The 23,651-nt window shown below is 33.9% G+C and overlaps 3 protein-coding genes across 8 annotated transcripts in view; all 3 read left to right on the top strand.

Annotated features, from left to right (window-relative positions):
• The window catches only part of LOC134851173 (uncharacterized), a 73,824-nt gene extending 57,563 nt beyond the window's left edge, over positions 1–16,261 (top strand). For all 3 annotated transcript variants that reach the window (XM_063867142.1, XM_063867140.1, XM_063867141.1), the window contains exon 3: positions 14,331–16,261. In XM_063867142.1, the coding sequence (XP_063723212.1) occupies positions 14,331–16,058 (1,728 nt within the window). In that variant the 3' untranslated portion in view covers positions 16,059–16,261. The remainder of the gene's footprint in view (positions 1–14,330) is intronic.
• The window catches only part of LOC134851455 (DDB1- and CUL4-associated factor 5-like), a 333,286-nt gene that overhangs the window by 225,095 nt on the left and 84,540 nt on the right, over positions 1–23,651 (top strand). The gene's annotated exons all lie outside the window — the stretch shown is intronic.
• Positions 1–23,651, top strand: part of LOC134851453 (uncharacterized) — a 326,278-nt gene that overhangs the window by 225,100 nt on the left and 77,527 nt on the right. The gene's annotated exons all lie outside the window — the stretch shown is intronic.

Here is a 23,651-nt window from a genome sequence, read left to right as displayed (position 1 = left end):
GGTTGTGTTATTACATCTGCGAGAGCAAATATCTTGTAATCAGATTCTAAACTTTTCCTTTAAACAATTTTTCTTACAATTTGGTAAGAATTTTAGCTTGCTTTATAATTGAACCTGAAAAACATCCTAGCTCCTAACAACACGTTTAAAGTTAACGCGGTCGCCTTTATAGCTTAAGGGTATCGAATCCCGGTCAGACTTTGTTTTTGAGCAGAAATGAAATTGGGTTTTTCCCGGTAAAAACAATCGTCTCGGTTTTTTATTTGGCATATTTTATTATTTTTTTGAAGCAAACCTTGAATTTGTTTTTAACAATTTAAACAACTACTATATTTGACAGTCGATCTGTTATGGGTCAATTCACAAAGATTTTTATTTGTATTTTTTTTTCGATTAAATTGGTTTCGACTGATGTTTTAATGTCCTATTCACTCTGTTTTTTGTCACATGAATGGCAAAACATGTTTTTCATTTTAAAAAAATAATAATTGAGAATAGGTTGTGCTGTAAAACTTTTAAAAAAAGTTAAAAAAGGAAATTAAAAAAGTTTTATAGCTCAATCGCTCAAACTAGTATTTGTCTAAAAAAAATCAGCATCCAAAAATTACTACAAATACTAGCAATGCCATCCAAAATAGTTTTTAATGACAACGGACCACCGAAATACCAGAATTTTAGCCGAGTTATTTTCTTATTTAGCTTCTGATATGGAAGAAGTAAATTTGAACGCCATTTTGAATTCATATTTATTTCTTTTCCAAAAAAAATGTTTTCCAGCGATTTTTAGATTTACTTTCTAAAACAGAAAATTGAAAGGAGCCTATTTTACTATCAAGTGTTTTGTTCAACGTACTTAAGTATTGCCAACGTAATACTAATCAACTTAACACGAAACTTTTAATTTTTTCGGATATCCGGAATTGCGGCTTTGTGGGTACGCAACTGCATAACTAGGTTACGTAGCAAAAAGCAGACTTTGAATAAAGTAGACAAGACTGCTCGTATCAGGGCGAAGCCCTGAATGTTCCGACTGCCTTTTAAGTTTTATGGAGCAGTAATAACGTTAAAAATTTAATTGAAACAAAACAAAATGAAAAAAAAAAATTTCTGAGAGTTGATTTTTTTTTAAATGAAAATCATCCCCCACACGCCATAAAAAGTACAAAAGGATAGATTTCGCTCCTTGTAACAAATCAATTATGGCAAATTAGCGTCTTTCAACCAATTTGGAACGATTTCTAAGACGGATTAACTCTCCGCTTACGCATTAATAGCGCGAAATTTATCGCGCGTTACTTGTCTGAAATTGGCCAAAATGGTAGTCTTTAAACCCCCGTAACTTTACGAAAAATGATCACAGGTGAAATATCTTTTCAAATTTGTGCTCAGGAGAACAATACCTTTCGAATGATATAAAAAATTCCATCAAAATTAGCTAGTTAAAAAGTCGAAATTTGTCTGAAGAAAAAAAAACCCCGAGCACAAATATTCCGTTACTTTCGTATCGAAAGTCGGAACAAAAAGTTTTAGTTTAACCAATCAGAAACGAGAACAGGAAGCAAACGTATGAAAATATTTTTAATACTTATTCATTTCCTAAGTTTGTTTTCTGTTCTCGATTCTGATCGCTTAAGATAGTATTTGTCTACTTTTTGTACACTATGAAATAAAGGTTGTCTATTTTTGATCTCTTTCCGAATAACTGATAGTCTACCAATCATAGTGGGGCTCTTTTCCCCCTATACTGCTAGGCAAGTAAGGCGACAAGTCATTTAGACGACAAAATATATCAGCATCCAAAATAACTACAAATACTAGCAATGCCATCCAAATAAGTTTTTAATGACAACGGACCACCGAAATACCAGAATTTTGGCCGAGTTATTTTCTTATTTAGCTTCTGATATGGAAGAAGTAAATTTGAACGCCATTTTGAATTAATCCAAAAAAAATGTTTTCCAGCGATTTTTAGATTTACTTTCTAAAACAGAAAATTGAAAGGAGCCTATTTTACTATCAAGTGTGTTGTTCAACGTACATAAGTATTGCCAACGTAATACTAATTAACTTAACACGAAACTTTTAATTTTTTTCGGATATCCGGAATTGCGGCTTTGTGGGTACGCAACTGCATAACTAGGTTACGTAGCAAAAAGCAGACTTTGAATAAAGTAGACAAGACTGCTCGTATCAGGGCGAAGCCCTGAATGTTCCGACTGCCCTTTAAGTTTTATGGAGCAGTAATAACGTTAAAAATTTAATTGAAACAAAACAAAATGAAAAAAAAAAATTTCTGAGAGTTGATTTTTTTTTTAATGAAAATCATCCCCCACACGCCATAAAAAGTACAAAAGGATAGATTTCGCTCCTTGTAACAAATCAATTATGGCAAATTAGCGTCTTTCAACCAATTTGGAACGATTTCTAAGACGGATTAACTCTCCGCTTACGCATTAATAGCGCGAAATTTATCGCGCGTTACTTGTCTGAAATTGGCCAAAATGGTAGTCTTTAAACCCCCGTAACTTTACGAAAAATGATCACAGGTGAAATATCTTTTCAAATTTGTGCTCAGGAGAACAATACCTTTCGAATGATATAAAAAATTCCATCAAAATTAGCTAGTTAAAAAGTCGAAATTTGTCTGAAGAAAAAAAACCCCCGAGCACAAATATTCCGTTACTTTCGTATCGAAAGTCGGAACAAAAAGTTTTAGTTTAACCAATCAGAAACGAGAACAGGAAGCAAACGTATGAAAATATTTTTAATACTTATTCATTTCCTAAGTTTGTTTTCTGTTCTCGATTCTGATCGCTTAAGATAGTATTTGTCTACTTTTTGTACACTATGAAATAAAGGTTGTCTATTTTTGATCTCTTTCCGAATAACTGATAGTCTACCAATCATAGTGGGGCTCTTTTCCCCCTATACTGCTAGGCAAGTAAGGCGACAAGTCATTTAGACGACAAAATATATCAGCATCCAAAATAACTACAAATACTAGCAATGCCATCCAAATAAGTTTTTAATGACAACGGACCACCGAAGTACCAGAATTTTAGCCGAGTTATTTTCTTATTTAGCTTCTGATATGGAAGAAGTAAATTTGAACGCCATTTTGACCAGAGAGCGGGAAACAATGATTGATGCATGTTTAATTGTTATAACTTCCGTTTCGTACTACTCAGAAATTTAAAGGATCATTTTGCGTTTCTTAATTCTCGGAAATGCGCTTTGTCGTCTTAAAAAACCCATCAAAAATGGTTGTGGCCTTGACGGCTGTCGTTTTATTTTTCGGTCACCCTCCTCTATACCCGCACCGCCACACACACAGACACATTTTAATTTCAAGTTGGAAAAAATATTTAAGCATTTGTCATAATGCGAAGCGGGGTGACCGCTCGACTAGCCGAAAAATTTGGAAAAAAATTGTATCGGCTAGCATAAATTTTATAGCATTTTTCAGAAATACAAAGCAACAATAATAATCTGTTCAAATTGAAAGATGCCTTTCTGAGAAATAGAATCTTGAGCAATCAACAAGCAAATAGAATTCCTACTGTCACATAAATGAGATCACTCACACCGGTGCTAGTTAAATAGACGCCAAGACATTAACACCTCAAGTAAGAGTTTTTACATGTAAGATGGGCAGTTCGAATTAAAGCGGTTTAGATTTCTCAGAAATACATTGTGGAGAATTGCGTGTAGCGTCGTCTTAAAGTCCCACCAATAGTGATTGTTGTCTTAACGGCTGTCGTCTTATTTGCCCGTCATCAGTCACACCCGACATGTAATTGCTTGGACCAAACACTGATCACTGTTCAAATTGAGAAATGTGTTAAAAAAAGATTTAGATATAAAATATTTGTGTTATGATTTCAGTTTTGACAATGATTACACTTGCGAAGCGAGTATATTAGTACGAACCTTCTTTTTTTGAACCTAAGTCGCAAATATGGGTGCCACTTTTAGTAGAGCACCTTTGCAGTTTTTTGTGCTTTGACATTCGAATTATAATAAGTTAACACAGTTGATGCATTTTTAATTCATCAACTGAACCGAAAAAAGAGATTTGTTTCAAACAACATAACAATAATGAAAACTCGATTTCCGAAGTTTTCTAACTCAATTTATCACGCAAGTTTTGGAAATACATAATCTATACATAATATATCTTTAGGCTTTGCAATTTGTTGCATGCAAAGTTAATGTGGATGCCTTCAGTTTGTTATATTCCAAATTAATCCTTGCAAAAATGAGTCTATTTGTATTTGGTGCAATTTTTGCTGAATAGCATTGGCAATTTATTATCATATGTAGCTTCTTTATTTGTGACTAGTGTTTGTCGGTTGTTAAGCTTGCGTGGCTAAGTGGATAGTGCGTGAGACTCAGCATCTCTTGATTGCAGTAGATCGCAAATCGAATCCTACACGCAGCCGAATTTTTGCTAATTTGAGAGTAATTTCTACTTTTTTATTAAACTTTATATAGCTACTTTTTGGTCGTGGTCTCGCAAGTGTTTGCGAATCGCAGCATCACCTCTAAGTTAAATTTTGTTTTATGCTTTTCGATACGATACTGCCTTTATGCTATTCGATACGATTTTTAACGATAAAACTTTAATGCTAGTCGAGCTTCATGCTAGTTGAGTGGCATGCTAGTCGATACAGCGCTTGCAACGAAACTTGGCACGGTGAGCAAACTAGCTATTGTGAAAAAATTTGTTCTTCATACTTTATATTGATAACACCACGCATTCAGCCATAAAGGCTCTTTCCCACTTTACTTAGATTTTTTTGGAAACTCACTTCACACAAATCTATTTAAAAGTTCTCTTGATGTTCTAAAATTGAACAAAACGGGCCAATGGGAACAAGTGAACAAATTGTTACAACAATTTTAACATGCAAGTTTCCATATGAACAATTGTTCAACATTTTATTTTTAATTTGGCGGAAAACTCGATTCAATTTGGAACGCATTAATCCGTTGCTCACCCGTGTTATAAGAATGGAATATATCGCGCGTTAATTATCCCAATTTTGCCAAATTAACAACGTTCAAACTCCCATTTTTACGAAAAATAATCACAGGTGAGTGACTTTTTTGAATGTGAGCTCAAAAAAACAATATCTTTCAGATGGTTTTTAAAATTTTTGTCGAAAAATTCACTGAATAAAAAAAACAACCACGGGCATGAATATTTCGATGGTTTATTCAAAAGTTGGATAAAACTTTAAAATGTGGGTGAAACTGGAAAAAAGGCAATAGTGGTAGAGTTCCTCAAAATAGAATGCCTAAATTGGCTCTTTTTCACTGCTCCTCTTTTCTAAATGTATAGTTGTTATACGAGTTTTTATAGCTATGGTATGATAACAATTAAGCAGATCAAATCTGTTCACAATTGTTAGTTTGTTCACTATGCCAAGTGTCATTGCATTTTGAAAAAATTAGTAATTTCTCAAAAGGTGGGGTTAGAGAAGTAAAAATGAGCCTCCAAATTTAGATGAATTCTCAATAAATTGTGTATTCATTTAAAATCTTCGGAAACAACTTTTCTATATATTTTCACGAGCTATTTTGTTGATCACGACAATTGTGGGACACATTTTTTCATGATTATGCTAGTCACACAGTAGCCATGTTTAAGGCAATCACAATTGGATTAAACGCTTAAGAGACAAGAGATTCGTTGCAAAATTCCATAGAAAAGAATTGTTAGTCGCATCATTTTGGTTGTGTTATTACATCTGCGAGAGCAAATATCTTGTAATCAGATTCTAAACTTTTCCTTTAAACAATTTTTCTTACAATTTGGTAAGAATTTTAGCTTGCTTTATAATTGAACCTGAAAAACATCCTAGCTCCTAACAACACGTTTAAAGTTAACGCGGTCGCCTTTATAGCTTAAGGGTTTCGAATCCCGGTCAGACTTTGTTTTTGAGCAGAAATGAAATTGGGTTTTTCCCGGTAAAAACAATCGTCTCAGTTTTTTATTTGGCATATTTTATCATTTTTTGAAGCAAACCTTGAATTTGTTTTTAACAATTTAAACAACTACTATATTTGACAGTCGATCTGTTATGGGTCAATTCACAAAGATTTTTATTTGTATTTTTTTTTTCGATTAAATTGGTTTCGACTGATGTTTTAATGTCTTATTCACTCTGTTTTTTGTCACAAGAATGGCAAAACATGTTTTTCATTTTTTAAAAAAATAATTGAGAATAGGTTGTGCTGTAAAACTTTTAAAAAAAGTTAAAAAAGGAAATTAAAAAAGTTTTATAGCTCAATCGCTCAAACTTTTTTAACAAACATTTTCTATGAAATTTTTCTTTTCAGCTCAATTGGCGTGTACTCCTCATGTGGTGTTGGCTCAAAAGGCGCTCGATGAATGATAGCTTAAGCTTATTTAAGGCAAGTCATTTTGTTTCTCGGTTGATTTTTTTTAACAAAGATTTTTTATTTTTCCCGAAAAAAAATCATTTTTTTTACAATATTTTCTTCGACTTAATTGTTCTCGTCTCATTTTCTTTTTACTAGAAATGCTTCTCTTACGTTGTGTGTGAGCCATGCAAAGCTCAGTTTTGTATCTGTGTGTAAATTGAAAATAATAATAAAAGATAAAATTTTGATTATAAAATTCTTGACGAGCGAAAAACAAAACAACCAACAGAGAAAACTTTTGCTAAGTAGAAGTGACTGAATGTAGTATAAACGCGTGTATTATGTGTACTTGACATTTTTATGCAAGAAAGGATTTAATATTAGTAATGGTTACGCTTAAAACTAATTTGGTGGATTTTCGCTAAATTAGTTCTTTTTTGTGTTCAAAATTTGTATATTGGCGGTTTGTTTTTTGGCTCATTTTCAAAGTCACTCCAAGTTCATTCCCAAATGGAGGGCTAGTCTAGCTGTCTAATTACAAAAGGGCATTTGGCAAGAGAAAACGCTATGGAAATTTAGTAATAAAAATGATTTTTTTTGCTTTGAAATCTCTACAGAGTAAAAGTTTAGCTACAGATCTAGTTTATCCAAACTGGGTTGCCTTCAGGGGTGGATCTAGGATTTTCTCGAGGTGGGGGGGGGGCATATTTTCAAAAAAAAAATTAGAAAATTTTGATGACTTTTTTTTTCGTCGCAGGCAAATTTTTGAAAAAAAAAACTGTCAAAAAAAAGCCGTTTTTGGGCACCTTTTGAAAAATTTTGGCAAAAAAATCGCGTTTTTTTCGGCGCGCGCTCCCCCTCCAAGTTACTATATATTGGCGCCAAAGGCGCCTTTAGAAAAATTTTAGGGTCGGTCGGCCAAAAATGGTTTTCTGAAAAAGTATCAAAGGGGGGACCCTTTGGGTCGGCAGGGGGTCGAATCCCTTTTTTTTTTCAAAATTTCAACTTCAAAGTTTGTTCAAAAAATTATTTATTTTTCCTGTTTCTATCAATTCATTAACCTTTCTCGAACTTATCGTTAAATTACCATTAAATCCTATTTATATGTCACATTTTATATAATATTGTTTCTAGGTTACTTATATCGCTTGTTTTTTGGCGCTATTAGATTCTCAAGCAAAACGCGTTGTATCCGCTCGGTTGAAGTGCGCAGACTGTGCATGATATATACTAAAACGGGATGTGCTAATTGTAGAGGGTTGACACCCGGTATGAAGCAGGTGGGTATGGATGGGAAAAGAATCGTAATCTGCAGTGGTTCGAATCCCGTGGTCGCCTGAACATTTTTTTCAAGGCTTGTGTTGTTTAGTAGAGCACCTTTGCAGTTTTTTGTGCTTTGACATTCGAATTGTAATAAGTTAACACAGTTGATGCATTTTTAATTCATCAACTGAACCGAAAAAAGAGATTTGTTTCAAACAACATAACAATAATGAAAACTCGATTTCCGAAGTTTTCTAACTCAATTTATCACGCAAGTTTTGGAAATACATAATTTATACATAATATATCTTTAGGCTTTGCAATTTGTTGCTTGCAAAGTTAATGTGGATGCCTTCAGTTTGTTATATTCCAAATTAATCCTTGCAAAAATGAGTCTATTTGTATTTGGTGCAATTTTTGCTGAATAGCATTGGCAATTTATTATCATATGTAGCTTCTTTATTTGTGACTAGTGTTTGTCGGTTGTTAAGCTTGCGTGGCTAAGTGGATAGTGCGTGAGACTCAGCATCTCTTGATTGCAGTAGATCGCAAATCGAATCCTACACGCAGCCGAATTTTTGCTAATTTGAGAGTAATTTCTACTTTTTTATTAAACTTTATATAGCTACTTTTTGGTCGTGGTCTCGCAAGTGTTTGCGAATCGCAGCATCACCTCTAAGTTAAATTTTGTTTTATGCTATTCGATACGATACGGCCTTTATGCTATTCGATACGATTTTTAACGATAAAACTTTAATGCTAGTCGAGCTTCATGCTAGTTGAGTGGTATGCTAGTCGATACAGCGCTTGCAACGAAACTTGGCACGGTGAGCAAACTAGCTATTGTGAAAAAATTTGTTCTTCATACTTTATATTGATAACACCACGCATTCAGCCATAAAGGCTCTTTCCCACTTTACTTAGATTTTTTTGGAAACTCACTTCACACAAATCTATTTAAAAGTTCTCTTGATGTTCTAAAATTGAACAAAACGGGCCAATGGGAACAAGTGAACAAATTGTTACAACAATTTTAACATGCAAGTTTCCATATGAACAATTGTTCAACATTTTATTTTTAATTTGGCGGAAAACTCGATTCAATTTGGAACGCATTAATCCGTTGCTCACCCGTGTTATAAGAATGGAATATATCGCGCGTTAATTATCCCAATTTTGCCAAATTAACAACGTTCAAACTCCCATTTTTACGAAAAATAATCACAGGTGAGTGACGTTTTTGAATGTGAGCTCAAAAAAACAATATCTTTCAGATGGTTTTTAAAATTTTTGTCGAAAAATTCACTGAATAAAAAAAACAACCACGGGCATGAATATTTCGATGGTTTATTCAAAAGTTGGATAAAACTTTAAAATGTGGGTGAAACTGGAAAAAAGGCAATAGTGGTAGAGTTCCTCAAAATAGAATGCCTAAATTGGCTCTTTTTCACTGCTCCTCTTTTCTAAATGTATAGTTGTTATACGAGTTTTTATAGCTATGGTATGATAACAATTAAGCAGATCAAATCTGTTCACAATTGTTAGTTTGTTCACTATGCCAAGTGTCATTGCATTTTGACAAAATTAGTAATTTCTCAAAAGGTGGGGTTAGAGAAGTAAAAATGAGCCTCCAAATTTAGATGAATTCTCAATAAATTGTGTATTCATTTAAAATCTTCGTAAACAACTTTTCTATATGTTTTCACGAGCTATTTTGTTGATCACGACAATTGTGGGACACATTTTTTCATGATTATGCTAGTCACACAGTAGCCATGTTTAAGGCAATCACAATTGGATTAAACGCTTAAGAGACAAGAGATTCGTTGCAAAATTCCATAGAAAAGAATTGTTAGTCACATCATTTTGGTTGTGTTATTACATCTGCGAGAGCAAATATCTTGTAATCAGATTCTAAACTTTTCCTTTAAACAATTTTTCTTACAATTTGGTAAGAATTTTAGCTTGCTTTATAATTGAACCTGAAAAACATCCTAGCTCCTAACAACACGTTTAAAGTTAACGCGGTCGCCTTTATAGCTTAAGGGTTTCGAATCCCGGTCAGACTTTGTTTTTGAGCAGAAATGAAATTGGGTTTTTCCCGGTAAAAACAATCGTCTCAGTTTTTTATTTGGCATATTTTATCATTTTTTGAAGCAAACCTTGAATTTGTTTTTAACAATTTAAACAACTACTATATTTGACAGTCGATCTGTTATGGGTCAATTCACAAAGATTTGTATTTGTATTTTTTTTTCGATTAAATTGGTTTCGACTGATGTTTTAATGTCCTATTCACTCTGTTTTTTGTCACATGAATGGCAAAACATGTTTTTCATTTTTTAAAAAAATAATTGAGAATAGGTTGTGCTGTAAAACTTTTAAAAAAAGTTAAAAAAGGAAATTAAAAAAGTTTTATAGCTTAATCGCTCAAACTTTTTTAACAAACATTTTCTATGAAATTTTTCTTTTCAGCTCAATTGGCGTGTACTCCTCATGTGGTGTTGGCTCAAAAGGCGCTCGATGAATGATAGCTTAAGCTTATTTAAGGCTAGTCATTTTGTTTCTCGGTTGATTTTTTTTAACAAAGATTTTTTTTTTCCCGAAAAAAAATCATTTTTTTACAATATTTTCTTCGACTTAATTGTTCTCGTCTCATTTTCTTTTTACTAGAAATGCTTCTCTTACGTTGTGTGTGAGCCATGCAAAGCTCAGTTTTGTATCTGTGTGTAAATTGAAAATAATAATAAAAGATAAAATTTTGATTATAAAATTCTTGACGAGAGAAAAACAAAACAACCAACAGAGAAAACTTTTGCTAAGTAGAAGTGACTGAATGTGGTATAAACGCGTGTATTATGTGTACATGACATTTTTATGCAAGAAAGGATTTAATATTAGTAATGGTTACGCTTAAAACTAATTTAGTGGATTTTCGCTAAATTAGTTCTTTTTTGTGTTCAAAATTTGTATATTGGCGGTTTGTTTTTTGGCTCATTTTCAAAGTCACTCCAAGTTCATTACCAAATGGAGGGCTAGTCTAGCTGTTCAATTACAAAAGGGCATTTGGCAAGAGAAAACGCAATGGAAATTTTGTAATAAAAATGATTTTTTTTGCTTTGAAATCTCTGCAGAGTAAAAGTTTAGCTACAGATCTAGTTTTTCCAAACTGGGTTGCCTTCAGGGGTGGATCTAGGATTTTCTCGAGGTGGGGGGGGGGCATATTTTCAAAAAAAAAATTAGAAAATTTTGATGACTTTTTTTTTCGTCGCAGGCAAATGTTTGAAAAAAAAACAGTCAAAAAAGCCGTTTTTGGGCACCTTTTGAAAAATTTTGGCAAAAAAATCGCGTTTTTTTCGGCGCGCGCTCCCCCTCCAAGTTACTATATATTGGCGCCAAAGGCGCCTTTAGAAAAATTTTAGGGTCGGTCGGCCAAAAATGGTTTTCTGAAAAAGTATCAAATGGGGGACCCTTTGGGTCGGCAGGGGGTCGAATCCCTTTTTTTTCAAAATTTCAACTTCAAAGTTTGTTCAAAAAATTATTTATTTTTCCTGTTTCTATCAATTCATTAACCTTTCTCGAACTTATCGTTAAATTACCATTAAATCCTATTTATATGTCACATTTTATATAATATTGTTTCTAGGTTACTTATATCGCTTGTTTTTTGGCGCTATTAGATTCTCAAGCAGAACGCGTTGTATCCGCTCGGTTGAAGTGCGCAGACTGTGCATGATATATACTAAAACGGGATGTGCGAATTGTAGAGGGTTGACACCCGGTATGAAGCAGGTGGGTATGGATGGGAAAAGAATCGTAATCTGCAGTGGTTCGAATCCCGTGGTCGCCTGAACATTTTTTTCAAGGCTTGTGTTGTTTCCAGACTCAATTCGTCTTGCATTTTAGAGCTTAGTTGCCTTTTTTGCTTGAGTATTGGACGCTTTGCCTCTTTATTTAAATGCGCATTTTGAATGATGAATATACTGGTATCTAGACCAACCTCGCGTATGCTATTATTTTGATGAAACAAATTTCAAATGCGAACCCCTCGATAATATTATGTATTTAAAACAATATTGGTGCACTGAAAGAAACTTTCGAAACAGTTGGAATCCAAATTAGGACTGTAATCCAAAATTTCCACCAGCTTGCTCTGAGGTACCTGAAATCTCATAAAAAGATAGGCCAGATTTTCTACTCTTTCTTTGATAGTAATTGGAACCCAGACCGCATTTCCTTGAAACTTTTAAATTTCTCAGAACTCAGAAATTGTTTTCTTTTTTTTTTGTATCTCAAGACAAGTTTTTGATGGCTATTAGGAATTGCCTCCTGTGGGCATTTCATAGTGTCTTCCTTTCCCTGTTAGATCTTGTACATATCAATTCTGGTAGCTTTACAACGTTCAGTAATGGGAATAAAAATGAGTCCCGTAATCTCCAAGGTTACAGTTGCGATTCGCAAGAGTTATCAAATCAGATATTTTTAGTGTTCGACAGTTTCAACAAACATGTTTTTGAAATGAACGTTTTTGGTGCATACTATCGATTGATTGCCAATGTAGTAGCAGTTTTGTTTTAAGCTTATTGTAGTATGTATAGGTAATGTCTCATACATGTATGGTTCGAATCTCATCCGAGTCCTGTCAAAGCTACCCAGTGTTGCACGTTCTCCTCCCTTTCGGTTCTTTTTGTCCTTTTTTCAATGCCATACTTAATCCAAGCCGGCTCAAATTCCAGTTCTTTGCACATTGTGGGTATTTTCAGCAATTTTTACTCTTTTTTCTCAGATATTTACTCTTGCGATAAGCAAGTGTACTGCAATCGGGTTCCAGACTTTTTTCCTGTAAGTAATTTTGTTCAATGGAATCTTCTGGACTCATCTCTAGTGTTACTTTGTTTCATAATTAATTCAAATTTCATAGCGTTAACGGCATACAGCCTGGAGGTAACGTATACGCCTGGGGCCTGAGACAGCAAAGTTACTATGTTCGAATCTGACAAGGACCTGTTTTATTCCGGCCAATTTTTCGTCGGCTCAGTGATCTAGTCGTTTCAAGGGAGCCACAATTTGTACGCTCTCCTCCGCACTTTTTAAGTTGGTTGTATCTCTATAGTCGGTTGTGGTTGTATGTAGTTTCATTTTCTTCACTTTGTTATTTTCGGCTTAATGAGTTTCGGTTTGTTTTATATCGGCTTAGTAGTCTCTTGTTGCGTCGTCTGGTGCACGATTTTTTCTGTGTGCCTATGTGTGTTATGAGGGTAAAAAGAACCTAAAATTTTTATTTAGATATGAAATAGAAAAAAATGGCTTGAAGAGTTTCTGCTCAGGTATTTTCGGCTTTGTCATCGCTTGGTTAATTTTGTTCCAATGCGTGTTTTTCCATTATTGTTTGAGCTTGTTTTTTCATAACTATCATCAGTCATTTTGATAAACCTATCTTTATCGCAAGTTGTGCGAAGCTCAGTTTCGCCCCTGTGTTTATTTTTCTACCTTTTGTGTCGGCTTACTAATTGACATTTTTTGTTGGTGAAAGTTTCGAGTTAAACCAGTTTTGTGGCTTATTTTTGAGCCTATAGCCAGTTTTTGATTCCAGAAAAAAAACTTGAAAGTTTCCGTAAACTTGTAGTAGGTAAAAATTTGGTGGATCGTCATGAATCAAGCATGAAGAAAAAACATAGACAAAAAACACAATCATGAAATTAAAATTTTTTTTTTTTCATTCAAAATTTGGTATCACAATCAATCTTTGTTTTGAGTCGATTGATGTATCATAACAAAGCCTTTTCAGTTGTGATTTATTCAGTGTTGAGAAAAATCGATTTGAATTTTTTTATTTGCAGTTGAATGTCAGTTCATTAAAGCGAAGATAAGCTTCTATTTAAGCCATGACAACTTATTTTCACTCCAGTAATTTTATTTTTCGAAGTTTCTCTTAGGTTTTTGGCTCTTCCCCATCTTTCAAATAGTCCATTATTATAGTTGTTTTACGTGTTATTATGGCTAAACGAGTGATGTTGCGATGCAAGCTGTGAAGAGTATTATTTTGAAACAAAAATAAAAAAAAATATGCAAGAAAATTTTGTTTATATGTTTCGATTTCATTGTTTCTATTCATGTTTCGAAGTTATTTGTCCAATTAACCGTCATAATTTATTCGGGCAACATTCATGGAAAGAAACTGATATCGAATACGTCGAATGTTTTCATACTATTAAAAAATATCGAAGTGATAGGCTTTCGTTCGCATTCTCGTATAAAAGTGACACAACTATGAAAGAAATAAAGCAAGAAAGCAAAAAAGAAAGAAAGAACAAAAAAAGAAATTATATCACCGCAATGTGTTATTTATTAAATCAATGATTTTCTATCATATCCCAACATTGACGAGATAGAGAGGATGAACGCAACGCATATGCAATAACTACTTAGCATCTACCCATAGGCGGCAAACAATTGTTAAAATAAATTCAATGAAAAAGTTCTCGAGTTTTTAAAATAATTTTCTAATTGAGATGATTTTGATGACATTTGTTGCTTTAAAACATGACAATATATCATGATTACTGTTTAGGTCAGTATTTCTGTGTTTATTGCACAGCAACCGGCTTTGTCGAGGTTTTATCTTTCATTAAAATTTACTTGAGTTATATATTTACTTGAGAAATTGGCTGTTTTAGGACTGTCAACGGCGTGATTGGAAAGCTCACAAGAAGAGCTGCTCTCAAAAATCAAGCGAGGTTCAAGCCTCAGGAAGTACCAAGTCGAAGTTTGAGAAAAAGGTACAAGACGCCCAGCGGGTCATGACTACGAAGTCTCATCTGATACCTAAGTATGCCGAAGAGTATCAGCGAAGATATCCCGACGAAATGGGTCACGTGATTAAGTTAACCTACGAGCAGGCAAGCGCCATTTCTATTTTTGGAACAATCGACGAGGGAGGGAATGCTTTTGCGGATGAAGAGTTTGCACCGGAGCGATTATTGCAGCGATGGAGTGTAACCGACATGAAATCATTTGAGAAGTTTATAACACGAAAAGGCTTAAAATCCGGAGACATCTGGGAAAAACCGATATTGCCATACTTGACAGGGATTGATCTCAAAGGATCAACGCTCATCTTGAACCATGTGCAGATACTGCGAAATACTCCGAATAAGCAGCTCATTTTTGATTTCGGCAGAAACTACGTCTTCGTTGGCTATGTCGACATCAGCCAACTTTTGTGGGGTGCGTTTCAAAATGAACATGAAGGGTTGTTACGCTTCTATGGTTACGACCAGGCTGAAGTGACGGTAGCGAGAAGCATTTTGATCTATGAGATGATGAAAATTGGTCAGACCGAAGTTAGTGACAAAACGATTCTGCAAGTTTGGTTTTCTTCATGCTGGGATAAAGAAACAAAAGAAGAGTTTGAAAAGTTTATACAACTCAAAGTACCAAATATTGGCAATGATTTGCTCACCAAGTATGCTCAATGTTGGAACCGAAAAAAAGGCATGACAGTTAAGTTTGCCCAAGATGCGTTTGTAGAGCATCTAAGAAATTGCGACTACATACCCTTGAATAACTTGAAAGCTGAAGATGACAGAATGGCATTCGCTCGCTACCTGTTCACGGGGTGCATTTTCACTAAAGAGGATGTAGTATGTGGAAATTGTACAATGTTCCCGGATAGCACTGACAACTGGAAAAAAATGAAATCTGAAGATTTCTTCAACACAATTGATATGCTTCAATTCACGAGCGTTATAAAATCGAGTGATAAGTCTCTTATCAATGTCGTAACCTCAAAAACAGCCAAAAATTTTGAGAATTTGCGAGGATTTATTCGAGAGGGAAAATTGGTTTGTCATTTGGCTGTGAAATCGATCGACACTAACGATACGAAATGTGCCTCTGAGATCAAGAAACTGAATCCCTTCTTGATTGATTGGAGTAACGTGCCTGATTATTGGCATAGATACGACTTTATAGACTTCGCGCAAAAGTGCAGTGGACCTGAAACATTGCATCATTTCCATACAATGAACTGGGTGCAGAAAATGTTCGGAGCATCCTTCTATGATTACATCGAGCAGAGACCAGTTTTGGAAGAGATGTTCCGAAATTACCGAAAAGGTCTGAGTGCAAGCGCTGGCATGACCAAATATTTGATGCCGAATGTCGAAAGATTGATCCGAATACCACAGTTCAAGTTGCCGACAAATCTGTTCTCGGAACTAGCCGTCGTGATGTTCGGTGAGAAGTATTTGAAATATGCAATGACTGACAGAAACGGTAGAGTTCTGAACCATTTCAAAGGTCAATGGGAAGCCTTCGTGCAAGTATTTGGAGATTGCTGCTCAACCATGCAATGTGCGTTTTCATTCGATGATGAAATGGAACTGAATTACAAATATGAATAAGCATAAAAATACAACTTGTCCAAAATAGGTTCTGCGAGGCGAAAAAACTTGTGCCTAAGAAGCACATATCGTCTGAGAATGCTCAATTGATGTTTCGCGGTAACCGTTTATCTATTTGAAATGATATACAAGAAAAATTTGTGTTGGTTTCAGAGATATGCTGGTTTAAAAGATATGTTTCAGAACGCTAATTGAATTTCAGGAAATGCAATCCTAACAAAGTTTTAAAAGTCTTGAATCTTTCTTAAAGCGCCACTTCACAAGTTGAATTTGTTGTCAATTTAGCTGGCAATCCGTCTCGATGGTTGCTTTCAAAGTTAGCAGTCTTTAAAATTTTTTACAAATATCGATAAGTTCAATAGCATGATGTGAAGTTGTGGCATGACAGTTCGTAGTTCAGCAATGGAAATCCACTGCAATAGCTGAAAATTTATATGCTGATTGCAAATCGGGTACTAGACTTTTTTCCCGTCAATAACTTTGTTCATGGGATGATCTCCACTTTCAAGATATCCTTTTTCAGCATGTTGCAAGTGTAACACCTCGAGTTATATTGCTTGGAGTTAATGCGTTACTGGATTTACTGGTAAAAAAAAAGTTTTTAGATGTAATTTATTTTGTAGGCTTAATTGGTTTCGGCCGAATGTTTGTCGGTTTATTTACTGGGTGTTTTTTTAAATTCTTTTCAATTAATTGTTAAAATCAATTTTAAAAAAGCAACACAATGAAAGGTTTTTCCATTCACGTTTCGTAACACGTTTTTAAAACATGCTAAAACTTTCAGTTTAAAAGAAAAAACTCCGGAGCGATTTTTTGTTTAGTTTTATAGATTTGTTTTCAGTTTTTTTGAATGCATGGTTTTTGATTATAAATTCAAATTCAGTCAATCATCCGGCGCATGTGTCGTAGAGATAACACACTTGCTTGAGACAGCAAAAGGCTATGGTTCGAATCCGACCGGGACCTGTTTTTTGCAAACTTGATTTTTTGTGCTTTTACGGGCTATCGTCAGTCTGTCTATTTTTGTCGACTTGATTCCCGTAGCCCATTTTTTTGAAATTTAAAATTTCAAGTTTGCGGTAACACCCATGCTTGAGACGACAGAGCTTAGGAGTTTGATTCCATTCGGGACCTGTTTCTTTGCAAAATGAAAACTCAATTTATTTAAACTTTTGTGTCTGCTTATTTTGCTGACTTAGTTCCCACAGAAAAAAGTTTTTTAAAAATTCGATTTTTACTGCCCTTCGAAAAGCTCACTGTAAAGTTTTAATGGCGAGGTAATTTTGTTCCTGATAATTAGGGTTTTTGCAATTTTTTTTTGACAAAACGAATTTTTGAAGGTTTTTTTTCAATTTTTTTAATTTGATTTTAATCGTAGTCGTTCTTCTTTGAGTCGCAAGTAGTGCGAAGCTCAGCTTCGCCTGTGAGTAACAATTTCAAGTTTCTTTGTGTATTCACTACGCTTAGCCTAGAGGTAACGAATACGCCTAGGATGGCCAAGGTCCTGGGTTCGAATCTAACAAGGAACTGTTTTTTTTTCATTTATAATTTTTCTGATTAAAATAAAATTGTCGGCCTAATATCTGTCTGCATATGCTTTGTCGGCATAGTTGCCACATCTAAGAATCGTTTGTTTTTGCTGTAAACAACTTTCAGAGTAGGCTCCTTTTGCGTTGTAGTGGTTTCCTATTGCGTCACTTGAAGACCGAAAAAAAACTTTTTGAGCGTTTGTTGAGGGAAAAAGGGACTTACATTTTTTTTATTTGTTTGGATTTTTTTACGTCTTGAACGGTTTGTGCTCAAGTAGTTTTGGCTTTGTTACCGCTTGATATTTTCGAATTTAAGTTCAATCAACTATCCGGAGTACCTCGCTTAGAGGCAACACAACTGCTTGCATCGGCCAAGCCTTGTTGTTCGAATCAGGCCGGGACCTGTTTTTTTCGTTAACTGTTCGTTGTGCTTTTTCTGACTATCGTCCGTCTGTTTGTTTTTGTCGGCTTGGTTTTCGTTGCCCGAGTTTTTTTTGAAATTTCAGCTTTCTTCCGAGCTTCTCTAACACCCATGCTTGAGACCACAGAGCCAGGGGAATTACATTCCAGTCGAGACCTGTTTGGTTTTGTAAACTGAACATTTTTGGCCAATTTAAATTGTTTTTGTCAGCCAATTTTTGTCGGCGTATTTTGGCTGAAATGTTTTTTTTTGAATATTCGGCTTCGTATCTACCCGAAAGCTGCTTGTATAGTTTTCAATTGTACAGGTGTTTTTTTGGATACAATGGGCTCTCATTGCAATTTTCAATGACAACGAGATTTCTTTTCTGTTCGATTTTAATCATAGTCATTCATTTTTGTACAGCAAACTGTTGGAAGCTCAACTTTGCCTCTGTTTCAAATTTAGAAACGTTATCTTTTATTTTCAAAAAGTAATAAACGGTGTCTGGGATTAGCATTAGGAAAAATGGCCCTGTAGAGCTAATCTTAGCTCGACAATTATTTCGATAGCAATGATCGAAAAAAAACTTAATTTCACGAGAAAAAAAGATAACAGGACCGTAAACAGCAATATTTACGCTTAGGAGAGGCAAGCGATATCAAAACTGTCTTTTTCCAGGTGTCTTTTTTCCAGGTTAAAAATTTGTCTAGGATGATCAGTGAATCATTTGATTGTTTGGTTTGTAATCAATTCAAATTAAGGTCTTTTTCTGCGCATATAGCGCAGAGGCTACATCAATGCATGAGACGACAAATATCTGGGTCAAACCGAAAAATCGGTACTTGACTGAAAAACTGGTCGGACTATCTTGTGTCTGATTTTTGTGTCAGCTTTGTTGCCAAAGCGCGGATCTTACAGTTTTAGCAGTTGTAAAGTAAATTGAAAATCCATTCGATATATTCCGGTAAGAAAGCAGGAAAATTTTTTTCATATACGCTACGATAAGATGTTTTTCGAAAATTTTAATTTATTTTTCATTCTCCTTTTACGTCCGAAGAAAACAATGAATTGAGTCGACGTTTAAATTTTTCACAATTTGAAAAATTTTTTATTGTTTTTCCGGAAAAATTTTTCGGATTTGAAAGAGCTTTTCAGCTGATGAAAAAACGACTATTTTATTGTTCGGAATTTTGTAAAGAGGTTTTTACTGCTGACAAAACTTCAGATATTGTCGCCCAGTATTACATGTATATATCGTCAAATCAAGTGGAGATTTGAACTCAATACTTGGAAAATGAACGAGGGGCACTAATTTCAGCTTCATGCTTAATTGTTTATAGGTTAACCATTATAGTTGAGCTGCTCAACTATAATGGTTAACCTATAAACAATTCGGCTACAACAGCCTCTTTTTATTGCTTTAGGAGAGCTCGGAAAATCAATTTGTTCGACCTAAAAAAAGGTGAAAATTTTCGAAATTTTTTTGAAAATCCGCCCTCCCCCTCGAGAAAATTCTAGATCCGCCCCTGGTTGAGCAGTTAATATTTGAAGGTCTCAAAACCAATACCTAATTATGCAGACTGTCGTTTACTTTGACTGAAGTAGCTTTTGGCGAAAAAAAATTCAAAACTAAGATTTCTGAATTTTTACTTTTTCTTAAAGTTGCTACCTACGCACATTCAACTACAAAAAGACAAATTTTTTTATCTATTAAAGCAATTTTTGATCAATTATTTTGCCCTAAATCAGCTCAGAAAAAATTAAAAATTGATATTTTAAATACAAAAAAGCGTGCAAAATTTGCTGCTAAGATAGTTTTTATCAATATATTGACTGCATCATGAAGTTCCGTAAGATAATTAGTCACAAAATTTGTCTAGGAAATTTGTCAAAAAATTTTTACTCGGTGCCTCAACTTCCAGACAATTTATAGTGTCAAAAGTAGATTGGAAATTGACAGTAGTTTTGCGCGGTGCCAAAAATTCCAGATAATTTTTGGCTTTTGTCACTTACAGAGCAAAACTACAATGTCAATTTCTTCGTCGTTAACAAGGTCCCATCTCAAAAAGAATGCTATAGCTGCTAAAAATATACCAAAGTTTTTATTCAACTGATCATAAATAGTTTGTGAAAGCGTAAAAAAATGTTTCTGTTGAATACTGGTTGCGCTACTTATGCTATCATAAAATCTCACAATTTAACAACCTTCAATTGTCTAAATTTTTTATAAGCTCCAAAAAATCGGTAATCTATGAAAAGTGTACGCCTCTTGTTACAAATGAGCCATATGGGTTAAAAGATTTCCTATGTCATCTAAGGTATACCACCGAAGCTATATCGCCTTTTTAAATAATCGCGTTCTTCGGCAATCTGAACGCCTCTTCAGTAAATCGGCACATATCAAGTTAAAACATTGATTTTTCCGACTGCTGTTTAAAACGTTTGAAAAATTTTTTGGCAAAAAAAGATCAAACTTTGAAAAAACCACAGTTTAACACAGATCATGATATGCCTTTTTATAAAACATTGACTCCTTGCAAGTCTAAAATCGATTTCATAAAACAGGATTACTCAATATTATCATTTGGAGTAATTTCAAATGGACATTGCCCTTTATGACAAAGGTATGAAATAACTAACGGATCCTCAATAATTTTTAGGCGTCTTGTTGTGCATGATCCATATTGCAAAAAGTAAAAACAATCAGAACAAGTCTTATACCGAAAACGACTCACTAGATTTGGCGGTTAAATTTTGCCTGGATAAGAAACAGCATTAGCAAAAGTGTTCCGTCCTTTTTTCGGAAGTCAGCTAAAAGTATCTTTTTTTTGCTACAATGAAGAAATCGTTGGCGTGAGGTCAGACAATGATTGATTTTTTGTGCGGCTTATCAGTAAACTCATAAATTGTTGGGATTTCACAATTTGTATTAATATTTTGCGCTTTTTAGGGCAAGCTTACAAGTGCCAAACATTTTTGTGTATTAGACGTTAATTATGGACCCGGGTTGAAAAATGTTAGTCATACAATTTCTATATTAGGAAAAATGCTAGTCATACACTTTCCATACAATTCCATAAGTAGAGAACATTTCATGCAAGGTCTATGATTAGGATTTATTCATATGCGGAAATTGTATGACTACCATTTTTTCCTATATGGAAATTGTAAAATTAGATCTTTTTCATAAAAAAACTATAAACGTTTTATTATTAGTATTTCTTATACAATTAGAAATCCAGCAAAATGAGGCAAAAACTACTTTAATTCGCATCCCATAGGACGAGCAGTCTCTAAACAGAGAAGAAAAAACCAGAGAAAATTTGTTTTCTCACAGTAAATTTTTCTCAAACGCTGAGAAAGCGGAACAATTCTTAAACTTATCCAAGGGGACTTCATACCAGGAGTAACTGCCTCAAAAAATTAAGAAAAAACCTGTTAGCTAGCTGAGTAATCCAAAAGCAGAAACAGTCCACCAGAATTACTGCTGTTTTTCGTCTATTCAAGGCACAAATACTCTGGAATTTTTGTCTTCCTATCACATCTGACATAAACATCTAAAACAATTCCCTATAAATCACACAATTGACACTTAAGTTGAAAAATTGAAACAAACATTTAACATCAACAAAATTTTATAAAAATCCAAAACTTTACCCACGTGAGATTTATCAACTTTTGAGATTACTTTTGGAATGATGCATGAGAAGATGCAGTCAGAATTTGGCCATTCGGCCAAGCCATGGAACACAGAAACAACAAATTGTACCAATTTACAAGGTAAAAACTGTGCAAAAATTTGTTTCTGGGTGTCATCGATTGGCTGACTTTCGACTAGGTCTTCTCAAATACATATCTTCTGATGACCTTCAAAAATATTTCTGATCAAAACAAAGCGAGTTAGTCATAAACACAGAATGTTTTTTTTTGAAAATTTTCATAATGTCCGAGAAAATCTATTTTAAACAAATGAGTCATTGCAAACAATTGACATCAAGTTCAACATTGAAGTGTTTGTTCAACAATCTATCTACGCACGAATTAGAACTTTTGGATTCATTTTTAAACTAACTAATTTTGTTTCTTTCTAGAAAAATGCTAGTCATGCAATTCCCATTTATGGAATCTGTATGACTAGCATTTTTCAGAAACCAAAAAAATCCTAAGTTTTCAGTCGTAGCATCCCACATAACGCTTAATAGTTTTTCCAGCAGTTGAATTTGTTTCTCAGAGCATTAATTTTCTCAGAGCATTAAAAACTTTTATTCAAAAAGTTCTAATCATACTTTTCCATATGTAAAAATTGTATGATTGGTATTTTTTTATGCCATTTTTTCCTTCTTTTTATGGAGAGGCACCAATTTTGATAACAAAACAACAAAAAAATACCTTTAGAGTTCAGTCAAACTCATTTTGCAAAAATGTGTGAAATTTGTATGACTAGAATTTTTTCAGAAACCAAAAAAATCCTAAGTTTTTATCTAATTTTTCAGTCGTAGCATCCCACATAATGCTTAAAAGTTTTTCCAGCAGTTGAATTTATTTCCTAGAGCTTTAATTTCAAAATTTTTATTCAAAAAATGTTAATCATACAGTTTCCATAAGTAAATATTGTTTGATTAGTATTTTTTTCATACCACTGTTTCCTTCTTTTTATGGAGAGGCACCGATTTTGATAACAAAACAGCAAAAAAATTTCCTTTAGAGTTCAGTCAAACTCATGTTGCAAAAATGTATGAAATTTGTATGACTAGCATTTTTCCATAGACTAATTGTATGAAATTGTATGATTAGCATTTTCGGTCTATGAAGGTCAAATCGGGGACTTGATTTTTCAAGAAACATGGAAATATGAACTTAGTTTGCAAACTTCATTTTGTTTGAAATTAAAATCTAACTAGCTAATAAGTATTTCTTGAGACATGTAAAGGATAATTAGAACAAAATTTTTGATTCAAGAAAATTTGTGCCCCCTTGATATCCAATTGTGGTAGATAAAAATGTCAAAACTTTTATCCACCAAAACAATATCAACGAAAAAATAACATAAAATTTTTTTTCGGCGATAAGTGAATATTGCATGCATTTTGCGTCTTTGCTTATATAAAACTTCATACTGCATGCCAGAATTAACTGATGGTGGATTTTCTTATCAGTAGCCTGAAGCCATTTTAATACAAAGAGTGTCCTTGAAATGGCAGATCTGAAGTCTTTATATTGGATCGATTCTTTTTCTTCGGTTCTCATTTATTGGCAAATTTTGGACACGCGATGTCCGTTTTAGATCGCAACAAAGAATAGATCTGCTTTAAATTGGCGTCATTTTTCCGTCGCTAACGGGCTCAAATTATAATCAGATGCCTTAAATTTCACTAACCGAGCCAACGAAATTGAATTAAAGTAAATCTAGCCCTTTATTCTTTGCAGTCTTTCCTTTTTTCAATCTTTTGTTGTTCTTTTTGCAGTAATGAAGTAACAAAGCGACTTTATTTCCCAGATTATGAGCTGCAAACCCAATCGCTTACAAATAACGCAATATGCAGATTTGGGTGTCTGTATATTATTGCGTCGAAATCTCAGTCGGCCTTTTCAATTGAAAAACAATTTTTAAACAAAAAATCTAAAATATCGCTGTTGTTGATTTTATCCCTAAATATTTCT

The sequence above is a fragment of the Symsagittifera roscoffensis genome, chromosome 7 (genome assembly GCF_963678635.1).
Source record: "Symsagittifera roscoffensis chromosome 7, txSymRosc1.1, whole genome shotgun sequence".
Lineage (NCBI taxonomy): Eukaryota > Metazoa > Xenacoelomorpha > Acoela > Convolutidae > Symsagittifera > Symsagittifera roscoffensis.
Note: the sequence above shows the minus strand (reverse complement) of the source record. Positions and strands in the feature narration are given on the sequence as shown.